Below are 17,588 nucleotides of genomic sequence, written 5' to 3' on the forward strand. Positions count from 1 at the left end.
GCCCCAGCCCCAATAAACTCCGGTGGCTTCTTATTGCCTCCAGGATCAGTTACAAAATCCTCTGTTTAGCATTTATCCTTTCCTAACATAGCCCCCTCCTACTTTACACCTTATTCCCTGACACAGACTCTGAATAAGGAACATTGGCCTCCTGGCTGTGTCTCAAACAAGACCCTCCATCCCTTGGCTCTGGGCATTTTCTCTAACTGTCCCTCATGCCTAGAACGCTCTCCCTCCACGGCTTCAGCTACTGACCCCCCTGGCTTCCTTTAAGTCCCAGCTAAAATCCTTTTTTTACTAAAGCCTTCTGCAACTGTTCTTAATTGTAGTACTTTTCCTCTGTTAATTATTTCCCATTTATGCTATATATAGCTTACTTTGCGCATATTTACAGATGATCTTCCCCATTAGATTGTAAGCTTCTTGAAGGCAGGAATTGTATTTTGCTTCCTCGGTATCCCCAGTGCTTAGCACAGTGCCAGGTATGCAGTAGGCTAGTGATTTATTGACAGTGTCAGATGTTACGGAAAGATAAAAGAAATTCAAGATTGAGAAAAGACTGTTACATTTGGAAATTACGAGATTGTTGGCAACTTTGGAAAGGACAATTACATTTCATTGATGAAATGGGAAGCTGGACTGCATAGGGCTTAAGAGGTGAGTGAGGAGAGGAGGTGCAGGCACTGATGGCTTTTTAATTAAATCTGACTTTTAGAAAATAAAAACACATTTTCTCCCCTGCGTTGGGAGGAAACAACAAAAAAACAAAATCCTTGTAAGGAATAACACGGCCAGGAAGATTCCCACATTGGCCATTTCAGAAAAACCTGTCTTGTTCTTTACTGAGTCCATCATCTCTTTTCCCTCCCCCCCCCTTTTTTTTTAAGCAATCGGGGTTAAGTAACTTGCTCAAGGTTACACAGCCAGGTGTTTCTGGGTGGGTGCTAAATGTCTGAGCCCGGGATTCGATCTCCAGGTCTTCTCAACACTGGAGCCGGTGATCTTACTCGCTGTGCTACCTGGCCGCCCCCCATCATCTCTTTTCCAGGTGGCAGGTTTCATCATCAGTCTATGAAATCATGGTTGGTCATTGTGTTAGTCAGAGATCTTAAGTCTCTCTAAGCTATTTGCTTTTATAGGGTTGTTATTATATAAATTGTTCTCCTTCTGTCCACCCACTTTACTCAGTATCACTTCATACAAGCCTTCCCAGGTTTCACTGAACCTTGTGTGGATAGATGGCTTTCCTAGGGAGTTTAGCTAGGAAGGGAAGAAGAAACATGCCAGTAGGAATGTTTGGATCAAGGGAGAGATTTGGAAGGCTGGAGAGCGCTTGGCCTACATGTGGGACTCTGGGAGAGAGTAATCCTAAGAAAAGGTGGAGATAGGAGTGGCAGCACTTGGCTGGGGAAGTTGAGGCTGGATTGGTTCAAAGACAGATTTTGCCTTGGCGTCTGCCTTGGCCATAGAAGTCTGCCTTTTGTCTGAGACTGGAATGAATGGGGAGATAGTGGGGATAGAAATACAAGTATGTGAGAGAGAGTGGGGAGGGGGCAGGCTCTCTGGGCAGGGCTGCCTCAGCTGAGATGGCAGGGCTAGAGGAGAGATGAATAGGTTTGGAAAAGCTGCTGTGGAGAATGGGCTAGCAGATCTGTTTGGGAGGAATAGAATGTTTGCTAGAATGAGGGCCTAGTTGAAGTCAGATTATAGAAGTTTTTGGAGGGCCTAGTTAGCAGTTTTGTGATTTCCTTTATTTTTAAGGAATCAAGAAGTAAATGGTGCCTGTAATCCAGTGTTAGGACTTGACCAGGTGTGATTGACAGTAGCACAAAGGTGGAGGGAATCCTGGATGGAATGGTGTGGAGTTGAGGTGGCTAACCAAGGGGCCAAAGGAGAATGGCAGACAAGTAGCCAGTGCAGTGTTGATAGTGAGGGAAAGAACAGAGGGATAGACAGATTGGGCATCATGGTGGGGACAAAGGACAAGGTTGGGGGAGTGTTGTAAGGCAAGAGAAAAATGGGATGAAAAATGATTATCAGGTAAAAGGATTTCAGATGTCATTAACATAAAGTAGAACACTGTGAGTGATGGCAAAGTGAAGGGTATGGCCATCTTTGTAGCTGACACGTAGTGGAGTTGGTTGTGGGAGAAGTTAGGGCGTTTGAGGGGGTCCCCAAATATTAGGACGGGAAATGAAGATGAGAGAAAGACTGTGAACCAGGCGCTGAAGTCATTGAGGAAGGAAGGAAGGTGGTAAAGAGCCAAAAGGGTGTGATTTGAGTGATAAATTGCATGAATCTCAAAAGAGGAGAAGGTGATTAGCGAAGCTGGGCAAGATGGAAGGAATACTTGGAAGGGATATTTTGACTACTCCACTGTTGTCTGTGAGTCTGGGGGTGTGAGATGCCAGGACAGAGAAGTCCCAGTTTTTGCCATCTTACAGTAATTTCACAATGCCTAGTAAACCTCTGGGCTTTTTTCTTGCTGTCTTCACTCACTCATTTGGAAGTTTTCATGGATATTTGATCAGAATGCATGAGTGCCATGGCTCCGTGAGCATCAGCAACGATGGCTTGCATCTCTGTTCAGAAGCATCAGTCATAATATACAGGGAAGTAAAACTGACAGTTTAGCATTTTTCCATTAAAAGCTTGGTTGAAAATCCTTAAGGAAATAAGTACATACTCCATTCACTTGTGTGTTCTCAGAAAACATTATGTCACAAAAGTGGGAATCATTGGTTCTTTCTCAATAACATGAAGCTTTGTTCCTTTTTTATGTTTTGGTTTATGATATGTATTCCACCATTAGAGGCAGAGGAGAGAAGCCAACCTAATTTCCAGAGCTGTATGTGAATGTCTAGTAATATGCAATGTCACATTAATTTCAAGGACATTGGAAACAGGAATGTCAAAACCAGTATTTGCTTAGTCAAGTAAGACCGATAGCAGGGAAAGAAAGAACTTAATTCTAGCATCTACTAGGTTAGAAATACTGGGAAACTTTTTTAAAGAAAGAAAATGTAGATGTCATTTGTAGACTCATAATTTTCTGATATGTATGAGATTTATTTGATTTATTTCAAAATGTATTATAGATGTCCTTCAAAATAAGATTTACACCATATCCACTCAAATCCTTCATATAAAGACTTGTCAAGTATAGCTATGTATTGTACCTACCTGGCAAGACCAGGCACACAAACTAAAGCATTTATTTACTGCTTAGGTGTGAAGCTTTGTTCTAAGTGCTGGGGATACAAAGACAAAAGCAAAACTTGAAAAGAAAATCAAATATTTTTTATTGATATCTTTTGTTTTTATATCACCTGCATATCCTCTTGCGTCTCACCCACTCCAAGAGAACCGTCCTTTATAAGAAAGAATAACAAAAAAGAGGAAGGAGGGAAAAAATTCCCTAAAACTAAGCTACACGCCATCAAAGGCTGATTTTATTTGTCATACTCCAGTCATGGTCTCCCATCTTTGAGTCCTTGGCTACCACAGAAAGTGCTGCTGTCCATTGTTAGATATTTATGTGGCCTTTCTTTTTATCATTGATCTCCCTGGTTTATATCCCTAACAGTGAAATCTCTGGATCAAAGCATATGGATGCTTTGGGCACTTTTATTTTTCTCCTACAATTCCAATGGTTGGATGACTTTACAGCTGCATTAGTAATGTATTCATGTCCCTGTCTTTCCACTACCCCTCCAAATGAACCGTTCCCATATTGTATCATCTTTGTCACTTTGCTGGCTCTGAGGTGAAACCTCGAGGTTGTTTTAATTTGCATTTCTCATATTATTAGTAAGTTAGAACAGAGGTGTCAAACATATGGTGCACAATACTCCTGGTGCCGCCCAAACCAGATTAAAACATAATTGGGAAACATTTAACAAAATGAGCCACCATATAATAAAACAAAGCTAATATAAATATGTGATTTCCTAAGTCAATGTGTCGCCTACAAAGGGTCCTTATTTATGGCCTAGTGACCCCTGTTTCTATTTGATTTTGACATGACTTTAGAAAGTTCTTTCATATGGTTGTTAATAGTTTGCATTTCTTCTTTTGTAAACTGAATATCCTTTGACCAGTTATCTTTTGGAGAATGAATTTTGCTCATGTTTTTCTCTTTTAGTCTCGATATCTTGGGTATCAGACCTTATCAAAAATATTTGACACAAAGATTGCCCCAGCTGAACATTTCCCTTTTTTATCCTTCCTTGTTTCATTAGTTTGTTTATGCAAAGGCCTTTCAATTTCACATGCTCAAAATTACCTATATCATGTTTTCTAAGCACCTCTCTCCTTCATTTGGTTAGGAATTCACTCCTTACCCATGTCTGTCATCTGTTTCTCCTCTGATTTTTTTATGGTGTGATTTTTAATATTCAAGGTATGAATCCATTTTAAACTGAGTGTGGAATATGTTGTAAGATTCAGATTAGGAGCTTATAGTCTAATGGGGGTGATAACAAATGCCTGTGTGAGTTTACACAGAATATGTACAGAATGTATAATAAGGTCTTTTTGGGAGGGAGGATACTTAGCTGCTGGGAGCATTAGCAAAGACTTCATGAGGAAAGAGGCATTGAGCTGAGTCTTGGAGGAAGAGAGTCAGCTGTGAAGAAGAAAAATGTTCCAGGCCCAAGGACAGCCACTGCCAAGGTATAGACACGGGTGCAGAATAGAGAGTACAAAGGCCAATGTGACCAGAACACAGAATGTAAGCGCAAGCGTGAAAAGATTGAAAAGGAAGGAGGAGCAAGAGATTCAAATATCAGTGAGAGAAATCTGAGAGCTAATAGAGAGCCTCTGTAGTTTGTTATGGGGAGAGGAGGATGTGATGTGAACAGATGCTTCAGGAAAATCACTTTGCAACTAAGTGAAAAATGGATTGTCATAGGGAAAGACTTGAGACAGGGATGATTATAAAAGATTATTTGTAAAATGAATTTTTTTAGGTTTTATAGTGACTATTCTGCACTTTCCTATTTACTTTGTAATTTTAGAAATGCATTTTTAGGGAATATTGAAACTTTTTATGCATTACAATAGAAAACAAGTCTCATGGACCTTTTTTGGAATCATGATGCCTGGAAAATGACCCTTTCTCCTTGTATGTAATAGGTGTCTGTCTGATTTTTGTTGTCTCCACTTTTTAAGCAGATTGTGGAACAAAACTTATCCTTTTTCTTTTTTTTAAATTTCTTTTCTTTTTTTGTTTTGCCTTTTTTTTTTTGGAGGGCAGTTGGGATTAAATAACTTGCCCAAGGTTACACGGCTAGTTTTTTTGTGTGGGTGTTAAGTGTCTGAGGCTGGAATGGAACTTGGGTCCTCCTGACTCTGATGCCGGCACTTTACTCACTGTGCCATCTAGCCGCCCTCGAAAACTTATCCTTTTTCAAAGAGTTAGGAACCTTACACTGAATGTATTAGTGAGTTTTAGGGCTCCTGTATGGCATCTGTGCTGAGGCTTTGCCCATGTGCATAGATTGAAGGAAGATATGAAACCACCCAGATGTTTGGCAGTCTCTGATTCAGGAACGGTTTCCCAGAACCTGAACTGATCTGAGATTCACGATCCAGTTCTTAATAAACTAGGATTGCTTGAGAATAACTGAAGAATTTCAATCTAGGATAAGATTTAATGGTGTCATCATGTGTTATTTGGCTCTTTGTTATCTTTTAGTCAAGAGCTTTGTAAGATGAGTAATCACTGTAGAGAAATGAGGTACGAAAAATAACTGAAGGAGATCTCCTGAATGTGTGTGTTCTCACGAAAAGTGTTTGGTCTTTACTTGGTATATTTGATGCTATTTATTCTCTGCAGTTTGTCATTTTTTTCCTTTCCAACAGGGGCATAAGGAAATGGTGGCAGACCCTTCCTCCCAACAAGAAAGAACTATTTAAAGAAAGCGTGAAGAAGAATCAATGGAAATTGTTCCTGGGCTTGAGTAGTTTGGGAGTGCTGTTTGTCATCTTTTATTTTACTCATCTGGAGGAGAGTCCAGTCACAGGACGAAAAAAGTTGCTAGTGTTGGGGAAGGAGCAATTCATGATGTTGTCGCAAATGGAATATGATTCAGTAAGTAGTAAAAATAGCGACAGTTCTCTTTTCCAAATGTTCCTGATGTAGCCTTTCGTTTAAAGTGAGTGAGCAAGGACCTATGTGAGGGATGGGTCAGCCTTGGAACCCAGAGATGTGGCATGGAGCTTGCAGGCCTGGGCGGGGACCTCGTTGCTTGTGTTTGCCAGTTCTGAAGCTGCATTTCCATCCTCCCAAGCAGTTGCAGAATAAAATATGTTGATTTCTCTGTTGATGTTGGAAAAAAATGATCCTGGTTTTTAGAAACCTTAGTTAGGTCTCTGGGTGTTGTCATTGTATCCTAGGGAGTTGAATGCAAAGAATTAAAACTTTCTCGGATGTATATTAAAGGTGGATAAGGTTGATACAAACAAGAATTCCCCATTTCTCAGTGGGAAAGTATTTTAAAGAAGAGGCTTGTGTTTCTGGAGAAGCACAGACTTCCATACTGTGTTTAAAAAAGTCTGTTTTGAGTCACTTCACTGATACTTTGGGACCATGTACTGTGTACATGACTCACTTGGGGATGCTGTGAGCTCACAGTGGTTAGTGGGGCCCATCCTCCTGCCCTCAGTGATGACAGAATTTGTTGAAAGGTCTTCAGGTCTTCAGATATGCTTGTAGTCTAATCGGAGGCAGTCTAATGGATGAACAAGGAGAACGGGAGCATGCACTGGTAGAGTGTGCCAGGCTCATTCCATCCATTGATTTGTTTGATCCTTAGAACAGTCCTGAGGTAGGTTCTGTGCCAATGGTTGCAGCTGATGAAACCCCAGCCCCCAGAGTTACTCAGCTACTAAATATTTGGGTGAATTCTCCTCTCTCCCAGTCCAGCGCTGCCTAAGGGCTGGGAGCTCTCCCAGAGCCTTTGCTGCTTCTCTGGAGTCAGGCCCCTCATCTCTAGGATTTCGCTTGTGCTGGTGTTCTCATATCATACTTATACATGTTTTTAGGACACTTTGTAGTCTATGTAGACTTATTCCTACTGGAGTCTAAATTCTTTTTTTTTTTTTTAAAGCAATTGGGGTTAAGTAACTTGCTCAAGATACACGGCCAGTTATTTCAGCGTGTGGTGCTAAGTATCTAAGCCCGGATTAGATCTCCAGATCATCCCGACACTGGGGCCGGTGCTCTTACTCGCTGAGCCAGCTGGCCTCCCCTTGGAGTCTAAATTCTTGAGGTGAGGGGTTATTTCACTTTTATATTTTGTATTACCAGTGTCCATCCTCTTGGACATTGTAGGTAATTAATACTTGTTTGTTCAATTGGATTAAGTTTTGTGAAGTTGGGTTAAGAGGGGCCTGTGTTAGGTTGATGTGGCATTTGCTTTTCCTACCTCTAATAAACCTAAAATATGTATTCTATAGTTGCAAGTGAGGAGCTCTCATTAAAGATCCATTCTGGTATGAAAAGAAAAGAGACTAGAGTTCACTTGTGGCTTCTGATATTTGCTGGCTATGTGATCTTGGGCATCTTGCTCCTTCTCTATGAGCTGGTTTTATCATCAGTAAAATATTCATACCCATAGTATTGTGTCATAGTCATTTATTACCACTACCCTGTTAGAAGATCATAAAAGCCCAGAAAACATTTTAATAATCAGATATTTCACTTATCTGCCAATCAGAGAAAGATTGAGGCCAAAGTTAACACTGGTTTTGAATATAAACTAGTTAGTAAAATTTTACAAAGGACAGAAAATTATAAATAGTATTTTTTCATAAAGCAAGGAGGTGCAATAGGAAGTAAAACCAGATTAGAGAAAGTTTAACAAAAGATCCAAAAAAACCAAAATCATAACAAACAGAAGAAAAATGGAAAAGATCTGTAAAGTTACTGTAACAAAATATTTCTACCATTAAGGACAGTAAAATTATCATCGTTCTTGGACCCTAAAATTACAGTCCTGTTCATACTTATAGGAACGTGCTTAAAGGGAACAAAGACTGGAAATGTGGCCAGATTGCACCAACTGGGCAGGGCATATCTGGGCCAAAAGTCCAAATTCAAAGGAGATCTCCTGGGGGGATCAGAGTATGCTTTGTGTAGGAGCCAGACCTTGAGTTGAACTTTGCAGGAAGACAGGCTTTCTAGGAGGAGGAAGTGAGGAAAAAGTATATTCTAGGCCTGGAGGACTTGTGCAGAGGTGAAGATAGGGCATGGAATGTCTCATAGAGGGAATAGCAGATAGGCCAGTTTGGCTGAAACCTAGGATAATAATGTGCTCAAAGCCTGGAAAGGTCAGCTGAAGTCATCTGTTAGAGCCAGTTTGTGAAGGGTTTTAAAAGTCTCAAAGGAGTCCTTGGAAATTCTTGAATAGGTGAGTGACATGATTACATCTGGCAGCAACCAGCTGTGTAGGTCTGTTCTCTGAGGGACTGTCTGGCTGCATTTGGAGAAGCTCTTTGCTTGAAGGTTGGCTCCAGGAGATCTATTTTTTTTCTCCATCCTAGCTGCTCATGGAGATGGTCTATGAAAGCATAAGACAGACATTGCTGTCTGAAAACCAGGCAGGCTAAGTAAGTTTGGGAGGCAGATTATTACAAAGTTGTCTATTGACTTTGTAATGAGTTATCTTGCCCATAGCAGCAGCTCTAAAACCCCGGGGCCTTGCATGGCTGCCATCTTGATTTCAGGGGATCTGATGAAATAATGGTGTTGATGAAATCATGGCCCCTTAAAGTAGGAGGTGTAGATAAGGAAAGGCATTAACCCGAAAGACTGGCTGACATAAGCTACTCCACAGTCATTTGTGACATTTAATTTCATGTTTAGTTTATTAATTTATGTATAATTCAGTAGTTATATACTAAATAAGGAACATTTAGACCATTACTAACTACCAGTCAAATGGTATTATGAATGATATGGTGTTGACTAGTTTCTGGACTGAAAGTGGTTTTTGAATGTAATTTAACTGGTGCTGCTTTATATTCTAATGTTTTTTCTCACAGTGAAATTTCTTTAACGGTGTCCCAAGGACTGATTAGAGAAACCAAACATGACTGCCTGTGAGAGAACATTATCATAAAGTTCTAAGGTGCTAACATTGTATTTAGTGCTGGAGAGCTTTTCTCCCAGTAATGGTAATTTCATTTGAATACCTACTTGAAACCAGGTTAATATAATTGCCTTATTTATTCTGTGTTTTAACATATGTCATACCCTGAGATAAGCTGTTACAAGTAACTGTGCATTATTTTTAATAGGCTTCCTTTATTTCTTTCCAGAATATTTGTGAAATAAAATATATTCATTATTAAGAAAAAAGCCCCCAAACCATAAAGTTTGCTCAAATTTGAAATAGTTACTGTTGGGTTTTTTTTTTTGGGGGGGGAGGGAAGGGAGAAGGAGGTTTAAAGTATTTTTATGACTATGCAAAGATTACTTTTTAATTTTGTTTTGTTTTTGCTTTTTGGAGTGGGGAGGCCAGGGCAGTTGGGATTAAATGACTTGCCCAAGGTCGCAAGGCTAATAAGTGTTAAGTGGCTGAGACTAGATTTGAACCCAGGTCCTTTTGACTCCAGAGCCGGTGCTGTATTCATTGTGCCCCCTAGCCTCCCCCCAAGATTACTTAAAAAAAAAATAAACCACGCATTTAAAAATGTGGCATGTTAGGGGAAAATTTTGAAAATATATGTATATGAAATGAAAATTCGTAAATACTATTCGTAAATATTTAATGTCTTAAATAGATAAAATTATTTGCCCCAAGTATTCTGAATTCTATCAAAGTAAACTCTTATCCAGCTTTATGGAAGAAAGGAAGTGTTTTTAATCACGGTGGTACTTCATCAGAAACCTGGGGAGAAAATGGCACATCTATTAATGCTGAAATTTCAATAATCTTCCGTCAGTGTGTGTGAATAAAACTTTAAATTAATGATACATTTAGGGATCCCTCTTCTCCTCCCCCAAACCCGGTTAGGTTCAGTGTATTTTCAGTCCACTGAGCCATAAAAATAATTATCTTCTGTGTTTCACTTTTCTCCATGATACTCGTTTTTCTCCTGATGACAAAATGTTTTCTCCATACAAAGTTTCATTTCATACATTATTTTACAGTTAGCAGAATAAAAAACCACTTAAATGTGTTTCTTGTTTTATATGCATAAATAAAAAAAGATGAATTTCATTTTAATTTAAAATGATTCAGATAAAAAATCTTAATCATTAACAGTTGTTCAAGATAATGAAGTATATTAATTTAACATGAATAATTCAAATTTCAAGAATTTAGAACTGTGATTTAATATATGTAGATCTTTGCATACATTTTAAAATGTAGAATTAAAATATTGGATTGTTGGCAGCAAGATCTTTTCCCATAAAACACTTTGAACTGTTTATAGTATTAAAAATGTCTAAAATTACAACCCCTTTTCTTTGTTAATCATGTAGTGGATGGAAGAATTTAAAAATGACCTGCTGACTGAGAAAGATCCCAGGTACTTGGCCGTGAAAAAAGTTTTGCAGCATCTGGTAGAAAGCAACAAAGACATCCCGGGCATCCCGGAGTTCAAGTGGATTATTCACGTGGTGGATAGGCCCAGCATAAATGCCTTTGTTCTTCCTGTAAGTCCATTTCTTCCAGTTAGATTTCATCGTTAGGTTGGTGACCTGTTTTCTCTTTCTCTGTTCTGAGCTCATGGTCTGGTTGCTTTCTCTTTTGTGTGTGCAGTATGGGCAGGTGTTTGTTTTCACTGGGCTCCTCGAGGCGGTCTCTGATGTTCACCAGTTGACTTTCCTTTTGGGCCATGAGATCGCTCATGCAGTGCTGGGACATGCTGTAAGTATTGTTCATCGTCGTCCCCACGAATTAATTGCCCTGAAAGTGTAGAATGTTTTTATGCTAATTTTTTTTTCATGGAGGGAATAGTAAAACAGAACGAGTTATATTCTGCCATCTAAGAAACTGTGGCAAGAGAAGACTGTGTGGGATGGCGGGCAGAGCGCCAGGAGTGGTGTCAGGCCGAGGCTACATCACCCTCCCTCCCCCCCTCCCCCCGCCTGTCTCCTCCTCTGCAGAAGGAGGGACTTGGGCTGGGTTCTTACTAAGGTCCCTTCTCTCTCTTTAAGTTCTGCAGATGCTGGACCACTGTGAGGAAGCTGACAGTTATTTGGCATTATCACTTCTAACTTTTAGTTCTCAGTACTTCACAGAACAGTAGCATTGTAGGGGTGAAGGGGACCTTGAAGGCCATTGAGTCCAACCATCCCCACTCTCCATAAATACATGGTCCCTGACAAGTGAGTGTTGGCTTTGCCAGAAGACTTCTGGGGAGAGAAATCCGCCGTCCCCTGGGGCGGTCTCCTCCACTTTGGGACAGCGCTTGTCATCAAGATTGTTGGAGATTTTCTCCTGACATTAGGCTTCAGTTTCCCTTTTTGCAGCTGCAACTCGTTGCTCAGTAAAATTAATCCATGCTTTGAAAATATCTGATGATAGAGTAAATGTTCCACCCCCTTCTACCTTCCAGCTCATGCTGGTGTACAGGCAGTTAGCCTCTGAAAAGAAAGCCAAGGGAGAAGCTGAAGGGGAGAGATGCCACTGTCGCAAAGTCCATCCCCCACATGAAGGCCAGCCTCCTCTGCACCTGGGAACTGGCCTCAGAGGGCTACACCGTCACAACCGGTCCTTTTTCTAGGGAAGTTTTTGGACTCCTCCAAGGGAGTGTTCAATAATAAGAGAATCCATCTACTGAACCCGGATGAGAGAAGTGGCGGCATGTCTGTAAATAGCTGGCATGTTCCACTTATCTGGGGAGTCGTCATCTCCGTCATTTCCTTGACAGATGCTCTCTGACCCGGGCAATTGCTCAGTGCTTTGGTTCAGACAGTGTCATCAGGAGCCTGGAAGCGAGTGCCTGTGTCTGGAGGGCTTCATTCTCCATGCTCAGAACAAATGGAGGGCGCATTTTGAAGCTTTATTTGTGCATCCAGGTGTTAATGCTGCTGATGTTTTCTCCGAGTCCTGCTTGAGGGATGGCAGAATGATCTTGTCCCTGGGGCCAAGTGGGAAAGGAAGCTTATGGGGGATGGCCAGGGATCTATCTGTCTCAGGCCGCACAGGTGTGAATACCAGAGCCATACTGCGAATCCTTGCTCAAAGTCTATGCTTTTTTTCCCCCATGAAGCTGGCATAAGTTTTTCTTCCTTATATGTTTATTTTCATTATGTTTTACCTAGATTAAGAGAAAATGGCAGGAGCTGAAAAGCAGAGTATCCCTTCTTTGTAACGTTTTTACATCCCTTTTCCAGGCTCGGTTCCGTCTCTCCCAAGTGCTTTTTTCTCTGACCTCAGTTGCCTGTTTGGTGTGCAGATACTCTGGCCATGTTAGTCTTGAACTGAAATGACTCCCCCAGTCTTTGTTGGAAGGAGCACCAGCTTCTCCAGAGTCCAAGCTGCGCTCACACTTCAGCACACAGGCCAAGCAGCTGACTGGAGGCTGTCCCTGACACTGGCTTATTAGCATTGCTGAGGAGCTGGGAGTTGTTCCTTCTGTCCAGAAGAGTGTTAATGGCTGCACATCTCTTCGATTAACCTCAATCTCCATTTCTTTCATAGAATTTAAAGGCAGGTGGTCAAGCTATTCACTTCACAAAGCTGAAGGCGTTGCATTTCCTTTCTTCCTCTGCTGTGTTAGCGAGCTCAGGATCCCGCAGACTCCTGGATGGAGCGCTCTGGGAGGCGCACTTTGGTTCCTCGCTCTCTTATTCGAGGCTGTGGAGCCTATGTTGCCAGGTCCATTGTTGCTGCTTCATAACAGCTCCCTCAATCTCGGTCGTCCGTCCCTTTGGAAGCACCCTAACATGCACTGCATCTGTCCAGTATGGTGTCCACTGCCTCCTGCTGAGCACATTGCCATGATCCCTGTCGTGGTGCATCAGTCAAGAAAGGAACAGTTACAGTCATTACATGAGACGTCAGAGAGCAAATAACACCTTTGAAGACTGAGAATATTAATGTTTCTTTTGCACATTTCTCAAATGTTGCCAATTCTTTAAAGTTTTTCTTTTTGATACTCAGTTTTTAATTTAATAATGATGATGATAATGCTACCTTACATTTATAGAGCACTTTAAGATTTGCAAAGTGCTTTGTGTCTCTTATATCATTTGATTCTCCCTAGTGTCCTGGGAGGTAATGCTCGCAGTTTTTATCTGACATACATGAAACCTGGGCTTCACAGAGATGAAGGGACTTGCCCAGGGTCACACAGCTAGTAAGTGTCTGAAGCAAGATTTGAATTCAGCTCTTCTTGGCTGCAAGCCCAGTCTCCTGTGTCACACTGACTCTCTCTTCCCTCCCTGCTTTTTCATTTTTTATCACTTGAGTTAAAGGAATTACCTAATTCTACACAATGCATGCCTGCATTTGTGTTTAAACATTCCTCTGTATTTAGCAAGAGTTTCTCTGGCTTCTTTGGCTTAAGTTCTAAAAGCCTGATCATGGGAGGGGGTGACCCTGGGGTCTCAAAGACCATATATGTTAGCAGGCCAGAAAGGTGTCATTTATGGGTCCAGCAGCAAGGTGTTTATGGTCTAAGAAGTGTCTTGGTGAAGTATGGAGAGGCTGATCACCCAGCCATGCCACTCACAAAGGTTATGGAGACTCCTGTAGAGAGGGTGAGAGCAGTTAGCAACCTGGGCTGTGTCCATGCCCTGGGACCTCAGGAGGGGCTGCTGAGAAGGAGGCAGCTTAGGTCTCCTGACTGTTTTAGCCATGCTGTGACTAATGAGATCCACATCCAATCCTCAGCAATAGCTATTTATTGGACACCTGTGCTCTTTGCGGCAGGGCAGAAAATGAGCATCTCGACAATTGGAATTCAGGCTTACCCTTTAATTCACAAAGGTCACTGATACTTAAGTAAAACATTTTGCAGTAATTTTTGTTAGAAGCAAATGGCTGAACTTCGTTCCCCTGTGTGAAATCTAAGACTGAAATTAAGGCACACTTCAAGAAATGTAAATATATTTTCCATTTCTCAGTAACCTTAGACAAGATCAAAAAGCTTAATTTAAGCAAATGAATAGTTACCTTTGGAAGTAGGAATATAAACCTAAGCATGAAGTTGCTAATTGTTCTCTCCCACTTCAGATATTAACTAGTATTTGGTATTTAGTAAAAATGTATGTATATAAGCACATATAATTTTATGGCATGTATAGGCATTATGATCTTTATGGTATAAACTTTTTATTCTAATTTCCTATAATAACCAAAAATCTTTTGGGTTAAAATAGGTTTTCTCCCTTCAAATATTTAACTTTTATGTGAGATTTATTAAAATTGGCCGTCTTGAGGTTGGATAGATGATCGCCATGTTCCCATTATGGGAATCTAGGCTCAATTTGCCTGTGTGTACATGTGTGAGATAAGGATATGGAAGAAGGAAAAGGCCAAAAGACTTTTCTCCTTCAAGTTTGTTGCCTTTGTCCTTCAGCCCTAGCTGAGAATGGTTGCTTTTTGGTGGCCATTAGGACCCCAGAGAAGCCTGTCTACTAGGATTATATGATATTGTATCAATATAATCATTTTGTTGTTTTGATTCTTCTCAGGCAGAGAAGGCCAGTATGGTTCATTTGTGGGATTTTCTAGGTCTGATTTTCCTCGTGATGATTTGGGCAGTCTGTCCTCGAGATAGCTTGGCCATTTTGGGACAGTGGATCCAGTCTAAATTGAAAGAGGTAAGAGTTGGGGGGCTGTGACTAGAACCAGAGAGTGCCTTGTGGTATTGGCCTTGACTGGCATCTTACTGTAGATAAGTGGAGCCTGATACCTCCTTTACATTTTGTCATTAGGAAATAGGGGCTTTTTCTATTAAGCATCATAGATTTAGAGCTGGACCTAGCTCAACACCCTCGTTTTATAGGTAAAGAAACTGAGACTCAGATTAGCTGAGGATTTCCCAAGTTGTTAAGCATGAAATTTAAATCCAGGTCTCCTGACTGAATTCAAGGCTCTTTGTCTCTTGGCCATAAATTTGTATCTTGGAAATCAGATTCTTGGAGGCTGTGCCAGTGGGGCTCGGCCTTGGGGTGTCCTACACCAAGGGGGCAGATTTCAGTTGTAGGTCCAGTGACCGCCTCTGTGTCCAGCATCTGATCGTCCCAGTGAAGTTTGGAGACTTCCCTGCCCATTTAGCTCCAGGGGATAAACCTGTTAGCTGCACACCCTGGGGAAGGTCATACTGGATGCCAAAGAAGGGCTGTGGTTTTGTGCAAAAGCCTAGTGGACATTTGGGCTTGGCGTTGTCGTTTCTCTGAACTCATGGAATCCCAAAACCTTGGTAGTAAAGGATCTGTTATGTTCCACCTGGTGGTTAGCTTTGCAGCCTCCCTTTAAAGACCTCCAGTGATGAGGCCCATCCCCAGGAAGAGCCACCTTTATCAAGTAACATATCTGGGGCAGCTGGGTGGCTCAGTGAGTAGAGCACTGGCCCTGGAGTCAGGAGGACCTGGGTTTGGATCTGGCCTCAGACATGGAACACAAAAACTAGCCTTGTGACCTTGGGTAAGTCACTTAACCCCAACTGCCCTCCAAAAAGCCAAAAAAAAAAAATTAAAAAAATCAAGTAACATACCTCTGTAGTTCACTTGGGACACAGTCTAGATATGTGGGTGTTTGCTGAGCAGTTCGAGGGGCTAGGGCAGGGAAGGAGATCTAAAAGGCCAAAGGAAGCAAAGGCTCTCCCAAGGGATGGTTCCATTTTAATCCAAGATGGAATGCTTTTAGTCCTTAGAAGACTGTGGTCAGGGGTCCCACCTAGTCATTGTGTGAGCATGCACTCCCCACGCTGCTTTGTAAAGGGGCTGGGCCTTGGGCTGGGGCCTTGGAAGGAGACCCTGAATTCACATGGACATTCTCTTGTTCTTTTTTTCATGAATAATAGTTATGGTCCAGCATCTTCCATTGAGTAGCCGCCCTTTATGATTACTGAGCTGCCTTTTGTAGTTCTTTCAGTTCTGGGGGCACTTAACAGCTTGATTAGCTGTGATTGATTATTTTATTTCACATTTCTCTCTAAATATTTCCCCTTGTCCTGGGAGATTTGACTATTTAGGCACAATCTGTTATTTGTTTATTTAATGATTTGTGGAACACCCATCCGAATGCCATCTGGGTGCTGTTCCAAATCTGAGGCATAAACCACGATGAGATAAATTGGTAACAAAATAGAGCAACAAACATTGTTATACATTCATGTTATGTGATGGCACTATCTTTGTCCATAATTACTGAAAGCTCTTAAAGGGAAAAAAAGAACAGCCTTTGGTTGGGTTGTAGGATCCGATCTCTGGAGTTCGGGCTCTGTCGAGGACAAAGGCAGAGTGGCTTGATTTGACCTTTTTTCTCCACAACATAGTGAAGACTTTTCCTGTTTTCTTTTAATGACTTAATTAGAATTGTGTAGTAAGGAAAAGGTCACAGAACCTCACAAGGGTAGTAAAGTTCTCTAGAAAACATCCTGCAGTCTAAACAATTTAAACTGCTTTCTGGGAAATAAAGTTGGATTGACTTCCACTTTGTTTTTGAGGCCCCTCCCCTTCAATCAAGGGTTCCTGGGATTCATGTGAGGGATAACTACCTGTCATTTTCCTAAAACTGTAAAATTACTATCTTGATAATTCCAGAGGACCCATGAAGAAGCCTGCCACCCACTTCCTGACAGAGAGGATTAGGGTGCAGATTGACAACACACACACAACATGGCCAATATTTGTTTTGCTTGGCTATACATGTTTGTTACAGTTTCAGTTTTCTTTTTCATTGGTTGGGAGAGGGGAGTGGAAGGGAAAAAAATAAAATTTAAATGGAAGAAATCAGTCTGGAGGGGAGCAAATGATAGTATAGTTTTTCAGTGGTGAGGTGGGATTAACGGATTGAGGAATAGGCAAGATGGGATGGGTTCTGAGGCTGCGGGTCATGGAGGCCTTGAGATCTGTTCCTAGATTCTGACCTGGTCATTGGAGGTTGTCTCTAGAGAGAGGGGAGGTGCCCTTCTACCCAGCTGACCACTTGATTGCAAGGGGGCAGGGAAGTCAGGGCTGATGCTGAGTTGAGCTACTTCAAAAGTTCTAAGTCTTTTGCCCCCTCACCAACCCTGGGGGTGGGTAATAGAAATGCTGTATCCATCTTTTACAGATAAAGGCTCCCTGAGCTTGTGTCTTGCCCAGCTATTAAGGCTGGGAGAGCGAACCTGGACCCAGGCTTTCTGTGACCAAGATCAGTGCCCTTCCTCCTTCCCTCTGTAGCCCTCTCATATATGATGCTGATCAAGCATCCCCTGTAGCATTTTTGCTACAGTTCAGTGAGAATGCATTTTTATTACTAGTAATAAACAGGAAAATCCAGTATCTAAACTGACCCTTTAAAGAGGGTAGACGGCTTCATGAATAAAAGAATCTCAGACCTGGCCGGACCTTGGTGGCTGTGTTGTGGGATCCTGGGATCTGTACCTGAATCTCCACTCCCTTGCCAGAGGGC

The 17,588-nt window shown here is 41.5% G+C and overlaps 1 protein-coding gene across 7 annotated transcripts in view; it reads left to right on the forward strand.

Moving 5' to 3' along the window:
• LOC138165304 (metalloendopeptidase OMA1, mitochondrial-like) overlaps positions 1-17,588 on the forward strand; it is an 80,335-nt gene that overhangs the window by 32,147 nt on the left and 30,600 nt on the right. For 5 of the 7 annotated variants that reach the window (XM_069093485.1, XM_069093486.1, XM_069093481.1 and 2 more), the window contains 4 exons: positions 5,866-6,094; positions 10,496-10,669; positions 10,776-10,883; positions 14,660-14,788. In XM_069093485.1, the coding sequence (XP_068949586.1) occupies positions 6,065-6,094; positions 10,496-10,669; positions 10,776-10,883; positions 14,660-14,788 (441 nt within the window). In that variant the 5' untranslated portion in view covers positions 5,866-6,064. Of the gene's footprint in view, positions 1-5,839; positions 6,095-7,136; positions 7,275-10,495; positions 10,670-10,775; positions 10,884-14,659; positions 14,789-17,588 lie in introns of those variants that run through there. The other 2 variants (XM_069093483.1, XM_069093487.1) reach the window with 2 other exon arrangements.

The sequence above is a fragment of the Petaurus breviceps genome, unplaced genomic scaffold, assembly GCF_028583685.1.
Source record: "Petaurus breviceps papuanus isolate PSGF00001 unplaced genomic scaffold, PetGlider_PUasm1.0 208, whole genome shotgun sequence".
In the NCBI taxonomy this organism is placed as follows: Eukaryota; Metazoa; Chordata; class Mammalia; order Diprotodontia; family Petauridae; genus Petaurus; species Petaurus breviceps.